This window comes from Stomoxys calcitrans, chromosome 4, assembly GCF_963082655.1.
Source record: "Stomoxys calcitrans chromosome 4, idStoCalc2.1, whole genome shotgun sequence".
NCBI lineage: Eukaryota > Metazoa > Arthropoda > Insecta > Diptera > Muscidae > Stomoxys > Stomoxys calcitrans.
The window spans coordinates 167,877,327-167,897,120 of NC_081555.1; the positions used below are offsets into that span (position 1 = coordinate 167,877,327).

The 19,794-nt window shown below is 37.4% G+C and overlaps 1 protein-coding gene across 1 annotated transcript; it reads right to left on the reverse strand.

The window, feature by feature from the left end:
* Positions 1 to 403: 403 nt before the first annotated feature.
* Positions 404 to 9,604, reverse strand: LOC106088820 (probable cytochrome P450 6v1). Its single transcript, XM_059367481.1, has 3 exons — positions 8,988 to 9,604; positions 4,579 to 5,394; positions 404 to 861 (listed from the first exon to the last, which is right to left on the reverse strand). The coding sequence occupies exons 1-3, from the start codon at positions 9,453 to 9,455 to the stop codon at positions 586 to 588; spliced, it is 1,560 nt and encodes a 519-aa protein (XP_059223464.1). The 5' UTR covers positions 9,456 to 9,604; the 3' UTR covers positions 404 to 585.
* Positions 9,605 to 19,794: the final 10,190 nt, after the last annotated feature.

Consider the following 19,794-nt stretch of genomic DNA (forward strand, 5'->3'; position numbering starts at 1 on the left):
CAAAACAATATTTTGTCATAATTTGGCTCTTTTGTGTTTCTTAACTCTGTTAAATGATTATCTTTCCACACCCTGTTAAATGTTCATAGTCCTATACATTGTGCAGTAGTTCGTTTGTTTTCTGAAAAAAAACCCCACCATGGGTGATAGGTTGGCAGCATTATCATTATCAGGCCACACGGTTCAATAAGCCAAACTGATAACATATCAAAACCCTCGCGGGCTAACTTTTTTTTCATAGTGGCTGGACTATTTAGATAAAGAAATTTTTGCAAATTAAAAAAAAAATTAACGAAAAACTAAAATTTTATGACACACCTACCTTTGAAAGATGCATATCAAATTTCCAGAAGCTTCTGCTAATATTTTTAGCATTCTCTATAGCCTAGCAATGAAACATGCGTTTATTCTTGAGTCATTTGAAAAGTTCCATATAAAAAGGTGGTTCGTTTTATTTTCTTAATTTTATAAAATACCATTTAAAAAAAAAAAATTAAAACAATAAAAACTTGGTGTGCATGAATATATGTGTGTGGGTGTGCGTGTCTATGTATGTGTGTTTTTGTCTTTGTCTCTTAAAACTACTTAAATTTCAACAAGTCTTAAGTAAATACCACCCTGCTGTGTTAGCAGGGCGTAACGCTTATCAAACTTGATGCTATTGACAGTCTTATCACAGCATTCCACTCGATGGCGCTTGAGGAAGTGTAACAGCCCCAATTTGACCTGCAGCAGGGCCAATGACTGGGCAATACAATGATGGGGTCCGGCACCAAACGGCAGATATGTCATGGGTTTATGAGATTTCTTTTGTTCCGGCGAAAAGCGTTCCGGATCAAAGAGTTCGGGTTCTGGCCAATACTGTAAGGAAAGAATGAGAAAACGAAATGAAAATTCAAATTTTTAATGGTAGAATTAGAATTTTTAAATAAAACATAAGTCTTTCAAAGATTGGATTCCCTATCTCACTTTGAGTTTCTTAAGTGGGTAAGTGTATTGCGGTTTGTTTCTTTTTGAAATTCGTAGCCCGGGAACATAAGTTTTTTATATCCGAAGGAAGAGAATCCTCCCCCTTACCTTAAATTTACAGATTTAGCTGAAGGGTGACCGATTAAAACAAAATGTTATATTTATTACTCGACTTTCAAGCGGGAATGTTTACCGATTGGGACAAAAGTATATATCAAATGAAAGGTACTTGGCATAGTGCGAATTTAATATTAAAATTTTTTAACAAGTCTTTTTAAATCGAACTTTTCAAAAAAATTTAGGTCTAAAACTGGGCAAAAACTAACCAAACGGACATGTTTACCTGTGGGGACAATATCTGTATTATATGAAAAGTATTTAGAAGTAGAAGTAATCTGATATCGAAATTCACGAACAAGTCTCTTAAAGTGAAATTTATCATAAAAATTTTAAGTAAAGCAACCTAGGGGAAGGCTCTACCCAAACGGTCATCCCAACCGATTGGGACAATATGGGTATCAAATGAAAGGTATTTGGGAGATAATTCCAAATTTAATATCTAAATAGGGAAATTAGTCCCTTATCATACAAATTTTATTTAAAGCAACCTGGGGGAAGGCCCTACCCAAACGGTCATGCTAACTGATTGGGACAATATGGGTATCAAATGAAAGGTATTTTGAAGATGATTGCAAATTTAACATTTAAATAGGGAAATTAGACCCTTATCATAAAAACTTTAAGTAAAGCAACCTGGGGGAAGGCCCTACCCAAACGGTCATGTTAACTGATTGGGACAATATGGGTATCAAATGGAAGGTATTTTGGAAATGAATGCGAATTTAGCATATAAACAGGGAAATTAGTCCCTTGTCATAAAAACTTTAAGTAAAGCAACCTGGGGGAAGGCCCTACCCAAACGGTCATGTTAACTGATTGGGACAATATGAGTATCAAATGAAAGGTATTTTGGAGATGATTGCGAATTTAACATTTAAATAGGGAAATTAGTCCCTTTAACTCGAATATGTTAACAAATTTGAACTCTACCAATCTAGTGGAAGGCTCCACCCAAATAGCCATGTTTAAAGATTGGGGCAACATGGGTATCAAATGAACGGTGGTTAGAAGTGGAATGCGAATCTAGTGTCCATACTTGATAACAACACCTTTAAACTCCAATTTATCACAAAATTTGGCACCAACCAATCTATGGCAAGGCCACACCCCAACGGTCATGTTAAGCCATTGGGAAAATATGGGTATCAAATGATATGTATATGGGATTAGAGTGAAAAGCTATTCAACACTTTGGAAATAAATCCCTGAAACTTGAATTTATTGTAAAAAATTGCCATCAAGCAACCTGGGGAATGACCCTACCAAAACGGGCATGTTAGCTGATTGGGACAATAAGGGTATCAAATTAAAGATATTTGGGAGTAGAGTGCGAATCCCTTATACAAATCTGGTAACAAGTCCATTAAACTCTAATTTATCAAACAATTTAGGAAAAGCAACCTGGGGGAAGTTCCCATCCAAATAGGCATGTTAACCGATTGACACAATGTGGGCATCAAATAAAAGGTAAATGGAAGAAGCGTGCGAATGACATATCAAAATTTGAAGAAGATCCCCTTAAACTCGAATTTGTCCAAAAATTTCGGGTCTAACGTGGGAACAAGTCCCTTTTAGTCGAATTTTACATAATATTTTAAGTACAGCAACCTGGGGGAAGGCCCCACCCAAACGGTCATGTTAACTGATTGGGACAATATGGGTATCAAATGAAAAGTATTTGGGAGATGATTGCGAATTTATCATCCAAATTAGTTAACAAGTCCCATACATTGGATTTGTCAACAAATTTGGACTCTACCAATCTAGTGGATGGTCACACCCAAATATACATGCTCAACGATTGGGACAAACTGGGTATCAAATGAACGTTAGTTATAAGTGGAGTGGGAATCTAGTGTCCAAATATGAGAACAAGACCTTTCAATTCAAATTTATCATAATATTTGGCATTAACCAACCTATGGGAAGGCCCCACCCAAACGGTCATGTTAACTGATTGGGACAAATTGGGCATCAAATGAAAGATAAAAGGAAGAAGCATGCGAATGTTATATCCAAATTTGAACATGGGTCCTTAAATTCGAATTTGTCAAAAAATTCGCGGTCTAATGTAGAAGGACCCAATCTAAAGGATATTTTTACTGAATGACCTGAGGGAAGACCCCACCCAAACGGGAATGTTAGCCGATTGGGGCAATATGAGTATCAAATGAAAGCTCTTTGGGAGCAGAGATCGAATCTAATAGCCAAGGTTGACAACAAGTCACTTAAAATTTAATATGTTAAACATCCCTTGGAAGGCCCAACACAAACGGCCTATGTACTGATTACGACAATATTTGTCATGTAAATCCCATATTGTCCTCATCAGTCGACATGTCCCTTGTTTTTTTTATGGGGTTACATTAACTTTCTACTCTTAAATTACTTTTTAATTTTTACTCTCTTACCTTGATTTGATGCCCATATTATAATGAACGGTCCAGAAATGAATATAAGGCAGCTACCTTTAACACTGGGACCAAAATTCGAAGAGCGATTCGTATTCCACTTCCGATAATTTAATTCGCAATTTGTCCACACTTGTTGCCAAGCTTGCTGTGTAGGTTTTGGACTGCAATGGTCCTCTCAGGACCATTGGGGGATAGTTAGAAAATTGTACCAAATTTCAAAGAAAGATTCATATCCTGCTCCCAAATACCTTTCATCTAAGTACCATATTTTTCTCATCATTTGACGTGTCCGCTGTGAAGGTTTTTGGGATGGGGTGGCCCCACTTTCCTTAGATTTATTCTATAGTCGCAAATACTTTTTATTATTTGGACTCTACTCCTAAATTCCCTTATTGTCACGATTAGTCCACAGGTCTCTTTTGAAGGTTTCTGGGGGATTTAAAGGTCCCCAAAGAACATCGCCCGAAATTTTGGGAGGAGATTTGGAATTTACTTCATAACAAATTCCACTTTAGTCCAATATTATCCCGCTCTCTTCGCAGGTCCGGTCGTGGGCTTTTATGGGTAGGATGTTCCCTTCAGTAACAGCACATTAAATTTATTTATCTAATTCGTGTTTGCCACAAAGTTCTAAACAAATACTAGCGTTCACCTATCTTATATGTAAGGTAAGGGGTCATGGGTTCCCCTCAGTAACACAGCTCCAAATTTGGTAACAAGTTCGTTGTTTTGGATCATTATGAGGGTGCAAACAACAACCCGCCTTAATCGATACATTGATCTCAAACTGCTCTCAGATGATATGTATTTGTCATATGACATGTCAAATTCTGTACCCATATGACTCCCACTATAAATGTCATATACGTCATATGTATCAGACGTTGTGTATAACTTTTACATATGCTAAATTTGACATGTCATATGACAAATACATATCGTCCAATAGCAGCTTTATATGTCTCCTAGGTATGGGACCCACAATTTGATTTTTTTCCGGTTACCATAAGGGGCAAAAAAAATCCACTTAAATCGATCTTTTGAAACTTTCGTACATTTAGCATTCTCTACTCACCTGAGGATCATAATGTAAAGCTAAATTTGATATATACACCGGCATGCCTCTCCTGGCCATGCATTCAGCATTTGGACGGAATGATACAAATCGCTTTCTATTCAACGGCGTGCACTCTCTCTCCAAAAATGGCACTATGGGGTATTTGCGCAGCGTTTCGTCCACCACCATACCCAAATATGTCATTCGCTCCACATGTTCAAAGCTCAGCGTGCTGCCATAGTCTTTTATGATCTGTGCTATTTCTAAGTGTAAACGTTCCTGCAACTTGGGATGGCGGGCCAACTCATAGAGGGCAAATGCCAATGTTGATGAACATGTTTGTATTCCAGCCAGCTGGAAGACAGCCGCCTGAGCGACCAGATAGTCTTGTTGATGGGCAAAATGTGTTTTGTCCTGATTTAGTTCGGCCTCTTTCTTAAAGGTCAACAATGTCTCGATGAGATCATTACGCATGATACCGTTACGTTCACGATCCTCCAGTACGCCAACAACTAAACGACGTATAAATTCGGTATGGTCAGATGTAAACAGTTGGGGACGTAGAAATTTAACTAACTTGGGTATTATGAAAATTAGGCACAAATCCACTGCCCGCCGATAGGTGATGGCAAACATTTCATGACTATGCCCACCCAACTGGGAGCGCATAGTGTTGCGCAATGAATAACTTTTCAGGCCAAAGGCTATGCTGGCAATCATGTCAGTATTATAGAGATCACAAATATCCTTGATTTGCACTATGGGTCCATCGCTGTTATTGTGTTTCATGTCTTTGGTCAGCTTGGCCAAATAGGTTTCTAAATCGTAGCCAATCTAAATGTGAAAGATTTAGTTGAAAAGAGAGGAGCAAAGAAAGAAAAGAAGACGTATATTATTGAAATGGGGCAACTCTGTTTATGTTGTTGTCTGTTTGTATAAAGAGAGCATGAAAGTGAAAGGAGATGATGTTGTGTACAATTGAGTAGTAATCAGTGTTGCCATTTTAAACTAATTTGCATTGCATTTTTAAAACCAATGACATTGGATGCATTCTAGTATCATCGATTATATACATTTTCATCGCAATTTTAAGATTTGCAAATAAAACATGAAGGAAAATACTAAACTAATTACTACGCTGCACTAATCAGCGCAGTTTGCCAAAATAATAAACAAAACGTCGAAGTCAAGATAGCCTAAATTTAAAATTTTCCACACATACAGGGCGCATACACGTATCGGCATATCATCCATTTAGGACTCGGTGGTCGTTTTAAAGCTTTTCTGGGAAATTTAAAAAATGTAATTACTCCACGATAAACTCTGATTTTTTGCTTTATTTGGGTATATTCATTTTGTCATTCCGTTTGCAACACATCGGAATATCCATTTCCGACCCTATAAAGTATATATATTCTTGATCAGCGTAAAAATCTAAGACGATCTAGCCACGTCCGTTCGTTTGTCTGTTGAACTCACGCTACAGTCTTTAAAAATTGAGATATTGAGCTGAAATTTTGCACCGATTCCATGAGCAGGTTAAGTTCAAAGATGGACTATATCTTCATATAGCCCCCATATAGACCGATCTGCAGATATAGGGTTTTAGGCCCATAAAAGCCACATTTATTAACCGATTTTGCTGAAATTCGAGACAGTGAGTTGTGTTAGGCCAGTCGATATTCTACTTCAATTTGGCTGAGATCGGTCCAGTTTTGGATATAGCTTCCATATAGACTGATCTCTCAATTAAAGGTTTTGAGGCCATAAAAGGCGTGTTTATTGTCCGATTTCGTCGAAATTTGGGATAGTGAGTTGTGTTAGGCTCTTCGACATTTTTCTGAAACTTGGCCCAAATCGGTTCAGACTTGGATATAGCTGCCATAAAGTTGCCTTTAATACCCTCCACCATAGGATGGGGGTATACTAATTTCGACATTCTGTTTGTAACACCTCGAAATATGCGCCTAAAACCCCATAAAGTATATATAAACCGATCTTGGGTCGTGTCTTCTTGAGCCGACATTTTGTATGAGGTGTTTAATTATGACTTCAAACAACTGTGCTGAGTATGGTTTAAATCGGTCCATAACCTGATATAGCTGTCATATAAACCGATCAGGGTCTTGACTTCTTGAGCCACAAGAGGACGCAATTATTATCCCATTTGGCTGAAATTTAGCATGAGGTGTTTAATTATGACTTTCAACAACTGTGCTATGAATAGTTCAAATCGGTACATAACCTAATATAGCTGCCATATAAACCGATCCGGGGATTTGACTTCTTGAGCCTCTACAGGGAGCAATTCCTATCCTATTTGGCTGAAATATTGCATGACGTGTTTTGTTGGGACTTTCAACAACTGTAGTAAGAATGGTTCAAATTGGTCCATAACCTGATATAGCTGCCATTCTAAAAGATCTGGGATCTTGACTTCTTGAGCCTCTAGAGGACGCAATTATTATCCGATTTGGCTAAAATTTTGTTTGAGTTGTTTTGTTATGACTTTCAACAACTGTGCTAAGGATAGTTGAAATCGGTCCATAACCTCACATAGCTGCCATATAAACCCATCTGGGGTCTTGACTTCTTGAGCCTCTACAGTCAGCAATTCCTATCCGATTTGGCTGAAATATTGCATGACGTGTTTTGTTATGCCTTCCAACAACTATAGTAGGAATGGTTCATATCGGTCCATAACCTGGTATAGCTGCCATATAAACCGATCTGGGCTCTTGACTTCTTGAGCCTCTAGTGGACGCAATTATTATCCGATTTGGTTGAAATTTTGTTTGAGGTGTTTAGTTATGACTTTTAACAACTGTGCTAAGAATAGTTCAAATCGGTCCATAACCTGGAATAGCTGCCGTATAAACCGATCTGGGGTCTTGACTTTTTGAGCCACTAGAGGGCGCAATTCTTATCCGATTTTATTGAAATTTTGTACAACGGCTTCTCTTATGACCTTTAACATACGTATCGAAAATGGCATGAATCGGTTTATAGCCTAGTGCAGCTCCCCTATAAACCGATCTCCACCTAAAGTGCGCAATTTTTACTAGATTTGGCTGAAACCTAACACAATGACTTCTACTATGGTCTCCAATATTCAGTTCAATTATGGTTCGAAATGAACCACAACTTGATATTTTTCCAATAATACAGCAATTCTGTTATTTTATTCTTTGTTTGCCTAAAAAGAGATACCGTGGCAAGTGCTCGACAAATGCGATCCATGGTGGAGGGTATATAAGATTCGGCCCGGCCGAACTTAGCACACATTTACTTATTTCTTCTAACATCCTCTTCATGTTTAAGCAGCAGTTATTTTCCGCAAACAACAGACCTTTCAGCAGTAAGTCTGCTTCTCTGAAATTTCAGTACTACAGCTGTAATAACAGAACTACTGCTACAATAGCAACAAAATTAACTAATAATATTCAGCACAGTGTTTGCTATTTTCAGAAAACTGTTTTCTGTGGGTGCAGTACCGTACTATTGCCCTCTATCCTCCCGTTTGTAGGGACTACAGTTCATGGTTTGATAATTTGCAGCATCAAACTTAGATCCAAATGGAAAATGGTATATTAGACTCTAAGTTTGGCTATGACATTCGCGGTTACTTTTTTGAAACACTAGTGGAATGTCCTACTCAATGAAATTGGCAAGTTTTTTTTTTTGCTTCAAAATCTATTATCTAGAAAAAGTAATCGCGAAAAAATTTCGCGAACACACCTAATATCATGCAGTAGCGTCAAACATAACATTACACTGATAATTCGAGCTCGCTGGCAAGTCAGTTACAATCAGCTGATTTGGTTGCCCCTGGAAGTCTACAGTTAGTTATACTCCGATATAGCAGAAATTTGGTTCATTAAGTACATTTATGATTCCCAGTAACCACACCAAATATGGTTCAGATGGCTGCATTACAACTACGAAAAATTCTAAGTAGTTCGTTTGCAGTAACCTTAAAGATTGTTTTAACCGAATAGGTATGTGAAATACATTTAATTCCTTCAATTCCCACATCCTCATATAAATCATTCGCATAGATTTGGACTAAATGCGGCTTTCTCAAATTCTATGCTTGTCTTTTACGTCAGGTGAATGATTTCATATTTCTTTAGACTTTCCCAAAAAGGGATTTCCTATGTTTCATCAAATTTATTTTCAAATCACTGTTATATTTTCGCTGCTCGTTTATAAGACGATTTTTTTAACACTCCGCTCAACACTTGTTTTTTGTATTATTTTCCACTCTTGGCAACACTGTAAAAATGACACGCCAACCAAAACAGAGAGTAAGGCGTGCATGCACAAAATTTCATGATCAAAAGTGAAAGAGAGAGAGAGATGCAAAAGCAACAAGAGATGATGCCAGACTGATGCCATGTCATGTTATGCTGATAATTTTTTTGTACCTCTTCCATTAAAGAAAACATTTGCTTAAGTTTGGCAGATGTAAAGACAGGAGACAATTTCGTACGTATATCACGCCATTCGGGGTTGCGGGCAAAGAACAAGTTCAACGCCCCCATTTTGTCCTGATGCGCATCACATTTCGAAAAGCGATGCGAAAAGTTCACAAAATCCTCGATCAACACTTGGCGTATCACTTGCAGATCACGCAACAACAAAGCGGGCTGATGGAACAAATAAATGCCCACCAAGGGTTCACGCACAAATCGTTCATTGAAGTAGAAATCGCGCAATTGCAAAGCGAAGGAGTTTTGCATTTTCAACACATCCTTAAGGTTGCCCAACAGATGATTGGGCCGCACGAATTTGACGCGACGCCGTTGCCAATAGACATATGTACGACGCGACCACACGAACACCGCCGTCAATATGGTAATAACAATCAGAAGAATTGTAGTGGCATCTACCATGGCCACCACTCGACAGAGAAGATGCGATTACAACAGAATAGCCAAAAAACAGAGGCGAATAAATGGTCGAAAGCACAACAAACAATAACGTTGCAATAAAAACAAAACGATAGAAAACACTTTTATTTGGATGGCTATTCCTTTGCTGTCTCCACCCTCTGCTTCTGCCTCGTCTTCGTTTCTACGTTCTGGGGTTTATAAACAATCATAAGAGATTGAATTTTTTCTTTTTCAAAACAATTTTTTCACAATTACAGATCCATCAGCAAATGGATGACAACAACAAAAGCACACGCGTTCATATATCTATCTGTACATATACGTATGTTTAGACATGAAAGAATTAGAATCTTGGGAAGAAAGACAAAAACGCGCACGGCGTGTTTAGCGACTGCGAAGCAACTGACACAAGAATTATTAAACCGCAAAAAATTCAACGTCTGGGTTTTAGAATTACCTCCCGAAAGCACAGACTATCAATTCTCTTCTGAATTTTGACACACGATTGCTGTTGCTGTGTAGCGTTGTTGAGCGCGACGTACATTTACGTCTACGTCACTTCATCATATTCGCAGTAAATCGTTCGACCGCTTCGTGCACATATATGAGTGCGAGGGCAGCAAGAGCGGCAGAGTAGGCGAAATTGAACCGCACACGATGACGACGACGACAACCACCGACTGTCCGACCACACTAACCGCAAAATACACAATTTGTTATAATAAAAAAATATATGGGCAGTCAAGCAACAAGCCACAGTGGTCGGAAACCATTTATATGAAGGGAACAATAAAAGCTTATGGTAAGAAGTAAAAGCAGGGTAAGTCTTAATAGCCTTTCGTCATGAATAGATTCTCCACACGAAGAATACAAATTGTAATATCGGTTTATATGGCAGTTATATCAGGTTATTGGTTGATTTGGACCGTAATTGCACAGATTTTAGTTATAACAGAAAAATATGTAAAACAAATTTTGTAATTCGGATAATACCGTCGGACCACGATTATTCGGTAACCTCCATTATCCGGGATAAAAAATATATTTTAGTATTTTTTATTTGTCACGATTTTAGTGGAGTATAAGCGCAATTTACGGATATGATGACGTTTGAAATATCAAACAAAACTAAACTGGCCTATTTTGGAAGTATTTGCCAAAAAGCAGTTTGGTATGCCATGATGAATCAGTCTATAGTCATAGACATAAGGTGTCAATGGAGAGATTTACTGCATTATTGTGTGCTAATGATGATGTAAAGAACGATTTTTCCCTGAGAATATAGAAAGATGGCTCAGGAGTTATGATAATGATTCTAAATTTGATGCTTTGTCCTATGATGAAATTAGAGCTATAACAAATGCCACGGATAAAACTCAAGAGGAAAATAGTTTTAGTGAATCTGACGATAATATGACAAGCCCAAATAATCGTTAACAGAGGCAATACATGCTTCTTCTACATGACTAAGTTTTATCTTATTTTAAAATAATTGGAAAATACAACAGTTTAGTATTATTGCTTAAAAGTGTACCACAATATTTATACCCTACACCACTACTGTGGTAAAGGGAATTATAACTTAGTGCATTTGTTTGTAACACCCAGAAGGAAGAGAGATTGACTAATTTTCCCAAAACATTGCACAACGCTTTCCTCAACGACTTTCACAATATCTATAAAATTTAGTCGAAATCGGTTGGGATTTAAATACAGCTCCCATATATATGTTCGTCCAATTGGCTGTAATAATTCAATAAAATGGTTATTTGTATATCGCCCGTTCATCACTCCTAGAGCCACTGCAAGCGGATTTATTGACCAATCTTTGCACAACGCTTTTCTCGACGACTTCCACAATATCTAAAAAGTTTAGTCGAAATCGGTTTAGATTTAGATATAGCTCCCATATATATATGTTCGTCAGATTTGAACTAATACTGCATTAAAGTGCTCATTTGTTAGCCGATTCTCTCAAAATTTAGAAGGAAGAATTTTCTTATGTATTTTTATATTACTGGTCGGTTCATAGAAATCGGTTCAGATTTATATATGGCTGCCTTATATGTATTTCACCCGATTTTCACTTCTAGAGCTACTGCAAGCGCATTATTGGCCTATATTGCTAAAATTGTGCTCAACTCTTTCCTCGATGTCTACCACAATATCTAAAAAGTTTGGTCCAAATTGGTTCAGATTTAGATGTAGCCCCCATATATATGTTCCTCAGACTTTGGGTAATTTGCAATAATATTTTCATATGTGTACCGTATTTATTAAAGTTTGAACATATTTGCTTGAAATTTGATTGTTTATTAACCCATCTGAACATCCTAACGCAACTTACTGTCCCAAATTTCGGCAAAATCGGATAATTAATGTGGCTTTTATGGGCCTAAGACACTAAATCGGCGGATCGGTCTATATGGCAGCTGTATCCAAATTAAGGAAGGATTTCGAGGGCCTAACACAACTCACTACCCCAAATTTCAGTAAAATCGGATAATAAGTGTGGCTTTTATGGGCTCAAGACTCTAAATCGGCTGATCGGTCTCTATGGGGGCTATATCAAGATACAGTCCGATATAGCCCATCTTCGAACTTAACCTGCTTATGGACAAAAAAGAATTTGTGCAAAGTTTCAGCTCAATACCTCTATTTTTGGAGACTGTAGCGTGATTTTAACAGACAGACGGACGGACATGGCTAGATCGTCTTAGATTTGTACGGTGATCAAGAATATATATACCTTATAAGTTCGGAAATAGATATTTCGGAATGACAAAATGAATATATCCCCATCCTTCCTCTTTGTATTTTCGGTTTTTTGGGTAGAGTTTCCGGAGAGAAAAAATAGTTTATGATTTCTATGTGGCCTAATCTAGACTTGAATGGGTCTACTGCTTTGCTGTCATTGGCTAGAACAGACATCTCAGCCATTGTGTCCGTCATGACAGGTCACTGTCTAATCGGAAAACATGCTGACAGACTGAAGGTTGCCAGCAACGAATCTTGCAGTAGCTGTGAGGACATCGATGAAGAGGAGACTATAGAACACCTTCTGTGTGTGTGTCCTGCACTAGCAGTCAGAAGGAGTTCCACCTTAGGTTCTCATTTCTTTGAGAACCTGTCTGATTTGGCAGATGTGAACATTCGCAAGTTATTGGGCTTTCTAAAGCGATCTGAATGGTTCAACGGTAGGAACTAGAAGACACTTTATTTCTTGTGTTCCTGTAGTATCACAATGGTCGAAAACGTCTATGTGAGTCTGATGCCAGACTGCCACTTAAACCTAACTTTACCTAAACTTACCATCACTAAAATGGCGCTATGGTATTCTGCTGTAACTTTTAACATCCATTTCGATTATGGTCTGAATCAAAGACGACTGAACAGTTCAAAGTTCACTACAATAATTCTAGGAATTTAAGGGAATTGGTGATTTCGGAGGGAATTGAATAGCAACGTTCGCGAGGAATTAACATTTGTGGCTGGGTTTATAATTTTGATACTTTGGTGCTTTTTTTCGATAATTTTGAACATCGAAAGTACTACGGTACCGCCGCCAGACATTTGGTACCTTTTCAAGAATAAATATTTTATATTATATATTCAAAGACTGCAGAAAGGAAAAAGTTCAAATTCTACAATTGGCATTACCATTAGCTGTCCGAATCAGCAAAAATCTATTTCTCAGTCCTAAAGTTCTTCCTTTGATTATAGATCAGTGATGTAAACCAAGAAATTCCACCAGAATTTAGTAGATTCAGCTCCAGACATGAAAATGATACTTCCAGAAACTGCATTTGCCCTTTCACTAGAACAAAAAAAAAATGGCATGAAATTTAGCCGGATCAAACGGGTGTATACAAACCTTATGCCTTACCTATTAAACCTTTTACAAATACAATATTAGGGTGCTGGTTTTGAACCTTTGTTAGGCATATTCATCAAAATCGACAAAATGCACATTAAGAAATTGGTCTTTAAGATGACTATAACAAAATGTCAGCTGAAATGTGAAAAGTATTTAGAAGATCAGTAGAAGGAGCTAATTTAACTCGTAACTATATGGAAATCGTATGAAAAATACGCCCCCAAAAACTGAATTCAGTTCGATTTACATGGAGCTACGTCGAAACTTAGATCAAAGGGGACCATATTTGGAAACCATATAGAAAAGACTAATGCATTTGATTATTCCTAGTTTAAAAGCAATCTAATGTAATATGCGCCTTCAAAAGATAAAATTAGCAGATCGGTCTATATAGGAGCTAACTAAAGCTATAGTCCGAGTTCAAACTCGGCTATAACGAGGAGGTGCCTTATTATTGAACTAAAAACTTCAATCAGACTGCACTAATAGACATAGACATTTGAAGTGCATATGTTTTAGTAATGAGATGAAGTTATGACCGTGTAAAATATTGGTACCTTTTGGCTACAAAAAGTAATTTTTTTTTCTTGTTTTTGATACCATTTTGCCAATCTCATTTCTCATCACTGATTTGTGGATTTATCTCTAACGACACGTTAAACCCCATTTACACTGCTCTATAAATCCGGATTTAATGGCGCGATCGTCTTTTTTCTCTTTATAAAATCAGCTGACGAGGGCCTTAAATCCGAATTTAATGAGTAGTGTAAATGGAGTTTAAGCTTCGTTATAAGGCCAATACATGCAACAGATAAGAGATTAAACAGCACTTCAGGCCATTTTCTTATTGCTGTGAGGATATTTTTTGAGTGATTTGCCATTTTTACATTTTTTCTTTCAATAAAATTTGTCATTACTTTGTTTAAGCCCAACCGCATAACCATTTTATTTCATTGCCCACATGTTTGAACTTTTATTCCTATATCTTCAAGTTCATTGAGTTCGTTTCACTGTGCACTATTTTATTGTACTCAGAGTTCTCAACTAAGTTTTATCAATTGAAAGTTTAGTAGTCTGACTAGTGCGACATATATGTATGGTTGTGGGTAAATAAATGCCAAAAGTACAGAGTATCTTGAATGTGTGCTTAGTCTCCCAGAGAATGCCACTAAAAGCCGGTTAGTGAGAGCGAGGGAGAGTTTGCTTTGTTTTCGTTTCTTCAGTGAATGCTTTTGTTTTTAGTAGCAGATGACAAATACGAATGGGGGACTTACAATCTAAAGAGGTAGCTGTAAGTTAAACATAAGTAATCAATTAAAACAAACTAAAACTCAGTGAATATTAATTAACATCAAGCTTTTATGCAGGCAATTCGTCTACTTAACACCTATTCTTTATTCTTGTAAATATTAAATATTTTGTGACTTTGTTTGTTTGCTTTGTATATGTTTTAAGGTTTTCCGACATCTCTTCAATTTTCTTGTCTCTTTCTCTCTCTCGTTTGGCAAGCCCCTTTGTGGAGTGGAGAAATATTTGTACAAATTGCTCCAAGATTATACGATAACTGACTCTCTTTATTAATGATTTTATTAAATGTGTACCATACATTTCTCTGCTATGTAATTAGTTGGTGTGGTCAGCAGGGCACAATTTAAAACGAATTTGGGCCATTTGAGTTTTTATGGATGAAAAATACCAGATTCGTTTTTTTCTTTGATTGAATACATATAAAGTTATAGAAATTAGGAAATACCTACCTACATATATTTAATCGGAATTTAAAAAAAGGCTTGTTTTTTGGAATTCTTAGGCACACCACTTAAGGCTTGAACTAAAATTTTCCTCAAGAAAATTCCATTAACCCCGATCTCCCTTGTGTTGCCATATGGCAATGCAACACAGTGGTGGTGTAGGGTATAGAAATCTTGTGATCATGGTGCAGGTGTCCGCTTGTCATGAAATTTTGCACAAGTCTCTTTTATGGTCCAAGGACGAAAGCTATTGATTTTGCAAAAAATCGGTTCAGATTTAGATAAAGCTCCCATATATATATATATATATATATATATATATATGTATATATAAATATATATATATATTTATATATATATATATATATATATATATATATATATATATATATATATATATATATATATATATATATATATTTATATATATATTTATATATATATATATATATATATATATATATATATATATATATATATATATATATACATATATATATATATATATATATATATATATATATATATATATATATATATATATATATATATATATATATATATATATATATATATATATATATATATATATATATATATATATATATATATATATATATATATATATATATATATATATATATATATATATATATACATATATATATATATCTCATCCGATTTGGCGTTTTAAGCCTGTAGAAGCCAGAGTTTTGGTCCGATCTTTATAACATTTTGCATGAGGTGTTTTATTGACGTCCTCAAATGTGTGCAAAATTTCGTCAAAATTGGACCAGATTTTCATACAACATGCTCTTTTAAGGCTCTACAAGCCACAATTATGGTCCGATCTTTATGCAATAGGTGTTTTATTTGATGTCCTCATATGTGTGGAAAATTTCAACAAAATCGGTCGACATTTGGATATAGCTCCCATTTATATCTTTAATCCGATATGGCCTTTTAAGGCTGTAGAAGCCACAATTTTGGTCCGATCTTGCATGAGGTGTTTAATTGAACTTCCTCATATGTGTGGAAAATTTCGTAAAAATCGCTCCAGATTTGGATATAGCTCCCATATATATCTTTCATCTGATATGGCCTTTTGAGGCTGTAGAAGCCACAATTTTGGTCCGATCTTAAAAAAATTTGGCATGAGGTGTTTAATTGAACTTCTTCAAATGTGTGGACAATTTCGTCAAAATCGGTTCAGATTTAGATATAGCTCCCATATATATTTTTCAACCGATATGGCCTTTAAGGCTGTAGAGGCCACAGTTTGGTCCTATCTTTACAAGAATTTGAATGAGATGTTTTATTTGAAGTCCTAAAAAGTGTGTAATTTTATTAAAATCGTAATAGATTTTTACAGGTGAAGAGTTCACGTCCTAAAAATAAATCATGAAAACTCATTAAAATAAAAATTTACCAACAATTTTCAGGTACAACGGGGTATTTCTCACATATCAGAGACGCGACATAAGACAAGTGTTACATGGCTGATTACCTTTCACATAGGCTTGTCAGTTGGGGTTGTAACATAAGTATACCGACTCCCGACTATTCCGTGTATATTCTATTCTATGTATACACTGGGCTTAGGGTGATACTCGTGATACTATTTAGAATAAAGTCTTCGGTAAGACTTCGTAGTCAAAAGACTACCAGCCATTGGAGTCCAAAACGTCCCAGACTGGTTAAATCGGAAATCAAAAAGGAGCTCCTTAAGCCCCCTAAGATCTTAAGATCTGACTGCTCAAAAGGAGTGAGCTAATCCTCGCGCACTAATGAAATCCTCTTTCTCACTTTGTACACAACAACCGCGTATCCCATAAGCATTTCAATCGGGGGCACGCCAAACAAAAACTGTGGTGCATCTGTCAAAACAGTCCTACATACGGGCAAGCACGCCACCATAGCCACAAACTGGTAATACTGGACATTTTCCTTCCGAGGATAGTCGTGACTATTCTATGCCACACAGGTGCTCCATAAGTAGAGCAAGTAACAAATATACCACCATATATGAAACGAACAGTACAACGACTAAGACCCCTAATACTTCCCAGAACACACTTAAACCTTCCGGTTACTCCATTCATTCTCTTCTTCACCCGATCCAAATGGACCAGGAAATCCATTCTCTCTGAAACAGTTACTACCAGATATTTGACAAGCGCTTTGTTTCTCCGCCATATCGAATCGTTGTTGACAATATCCACTTCAGACACATCGTAACGAGGTTGTCCTCAGCGACGTCAACACCAGTACAATCTGTCACTTCCCGCCCATGCCCACGACGTGCTCATCCTGAGTTTCCATGGCCTATTTATCAGAGTTTCCAGAGCAGATCTGGAATCACCTTCATCTAGGATGAGCGGGTCATTTCCATAAGCACTGATCCTAAAGGGCTCAGCCAAACATCTCAACAGAGGATCCATCATGATCCATATATCCATCCACACATATAGAGCCAGATCGACCCCTAAGGTTGGGTTACTATCCTTCCAAACTGTTTTGCTGGCACCAACTACGCATGCTCTTCTATCAAAGAAATATGCCAAGGACATATGGATCTAGGCATCAGCAGTGCTCTTTTCCTCTCGAAACCTAACTGGTACGGAGATGAGTCCTCCTCGGGGATGAGATTGATGCGATGATACGATATTCGATTGCTCGTCAATAGATCAAGACATTTCAGAAGGACAACGACTCGGACACCTTTCCACATACGGAGAAATCATCTACATATCGGGTGAAGTAGGTTATATCTTGTCGGCTCGACATTATCTAATCTTCCAAATACTTTTACACATCTGTCTAGTCGTACTTTCCATGCCAGGTGACCATCCGCCCCTAAGACGGCAGACAATGTCCTCTATCTCTAAACAAACTTGGAGGAGAAACAAACAACTCCACCCTGAAAGCACGTTCGTGCTCATCTGCTTTAGGAAAGAATGAGTCCTTAAGACCACAGCACACTCGTTCAAAGAAGTCAATACATTGTCCCCCATCTTAAAACCGCCGTGCAACTATACTGTTGCTCACCACACCGGCACACGTGGTCTACCTCACAGGATGGATCATCCCTATTGTTTTGTACAACTCTCCATGAGTGATCCACCAAGCTCTTCATTAACAATTGTTGTAGACAAAGCCCTCCGCATTGGAATTTCAGGCTTTTTGGAATCACATCCAAATTCTACCGCATCGTCTTAAGCTCACAAGTCCATCACCTGGCCTTACTCGGTTTGGTCTCTCTACGTCTGCTAAGAAGCACAACATTCACTGCTCTCATAAACTCGTCTATCTAAGCGATCTGGAGATCTTTAATCAGTGTTCTAAAGTCATACAGGTTACAGAATATGGGAGCGTTGGTTGACGCATTGTATTCACCCTTGAGCTGTGGGGCTCGCAGGTTTTGGCCGCAATGACTGATATCTGCGATAGGGTCGAAATTCGTATGCTAGATTGATATCCACGTCGGACCACATGATATTTCCCCGACAGATCGCACTTATCCTTAAATCTGATCAGAATTATACGACATCATTCACCGCTCTCATAAACTCGTCTATCTAAGCAATCTGGCGATCTTTCATCAATGTCCTAAAGTCATACAGGGCACTGAATGTGGGAGCGTTGGTTGACGCATTGTATTCATCCTAGAGTCTTGGGCCTCGCAGGTTTTGGTCGCGATGACAGATATCTGCGATAAGGTCGACATTCATAGGCTAGACATTCGGTCGACAGACATTCGGTCGACAATCTAAGGATCTAATCCTTAGATCCAATTATTTAATACAATCTAGTAAAAAAACGTTAAAGAATGCCAAGTTCGGCCGGATCAGATCTTGGGAACTTATCACCACGTATTCAGCTAGAAATTTGCACAAAATAAGTTGAAGGGCATAATTTTACTCTACGTACCAAATTTTTGCCAAATCAAGCGAAACTTGAAGCTTTTAGGAGCCGTAGAAGCCAAAACGGGAGATCGGCTTATATCGGAGCTATTTCAGGTTATAGACAAATTTGGACCATACTAAGCACAGTTGTTGCAAATCGTAACAGAACACTATGTGCTAAATTTTCGCCAAAGAGGATAACAATTGCGACTTCCAGAGGCTCCAAACGTGAAATGGAGACACCGGTCTATATGGGAGCTATATCAGGCAATAGTCCGAATCATAATTTCCACAAGTATTGCAAGTCGTAGCAGACAAATACGTACAAAATTTCAGCCTAATTGGATTGCAACTGCGACCTATAGGGACTGAAGAAGGCAAATCGGAAGATCGGTTTATATGGGAGCTACATATATTCAAATCCGAACCGATATGTCTCATTTAAAATACCCACATAAATAAGTACCAACTGAACAAAACTTTAAGCGGCTCAAGATCTTAAATCGAAAGATCGGTCTATATGACAGCTATATCAAAATCTGGACCGATCTGGGCCAAATTGAAGAGGGCTGTTGAAGGGCCTAACACAACACACTGTCCCAAATTGCGGCGAAATCGGACAATAAATGCGCCTTTTATTAGTCCAAGACCTTAAATCGAGAGATCGGTCTGTATGGCAGCTATATCAAAATCTAAACCGATCTGGGCCAAACTGAAGAGGGCCGACGAAGGGCCTAAAACAACTCCCTGTCCCAAATTTCGGCGAAATAGGACAATAAATGCGCCTTTTATGGGCCCAAAACCTT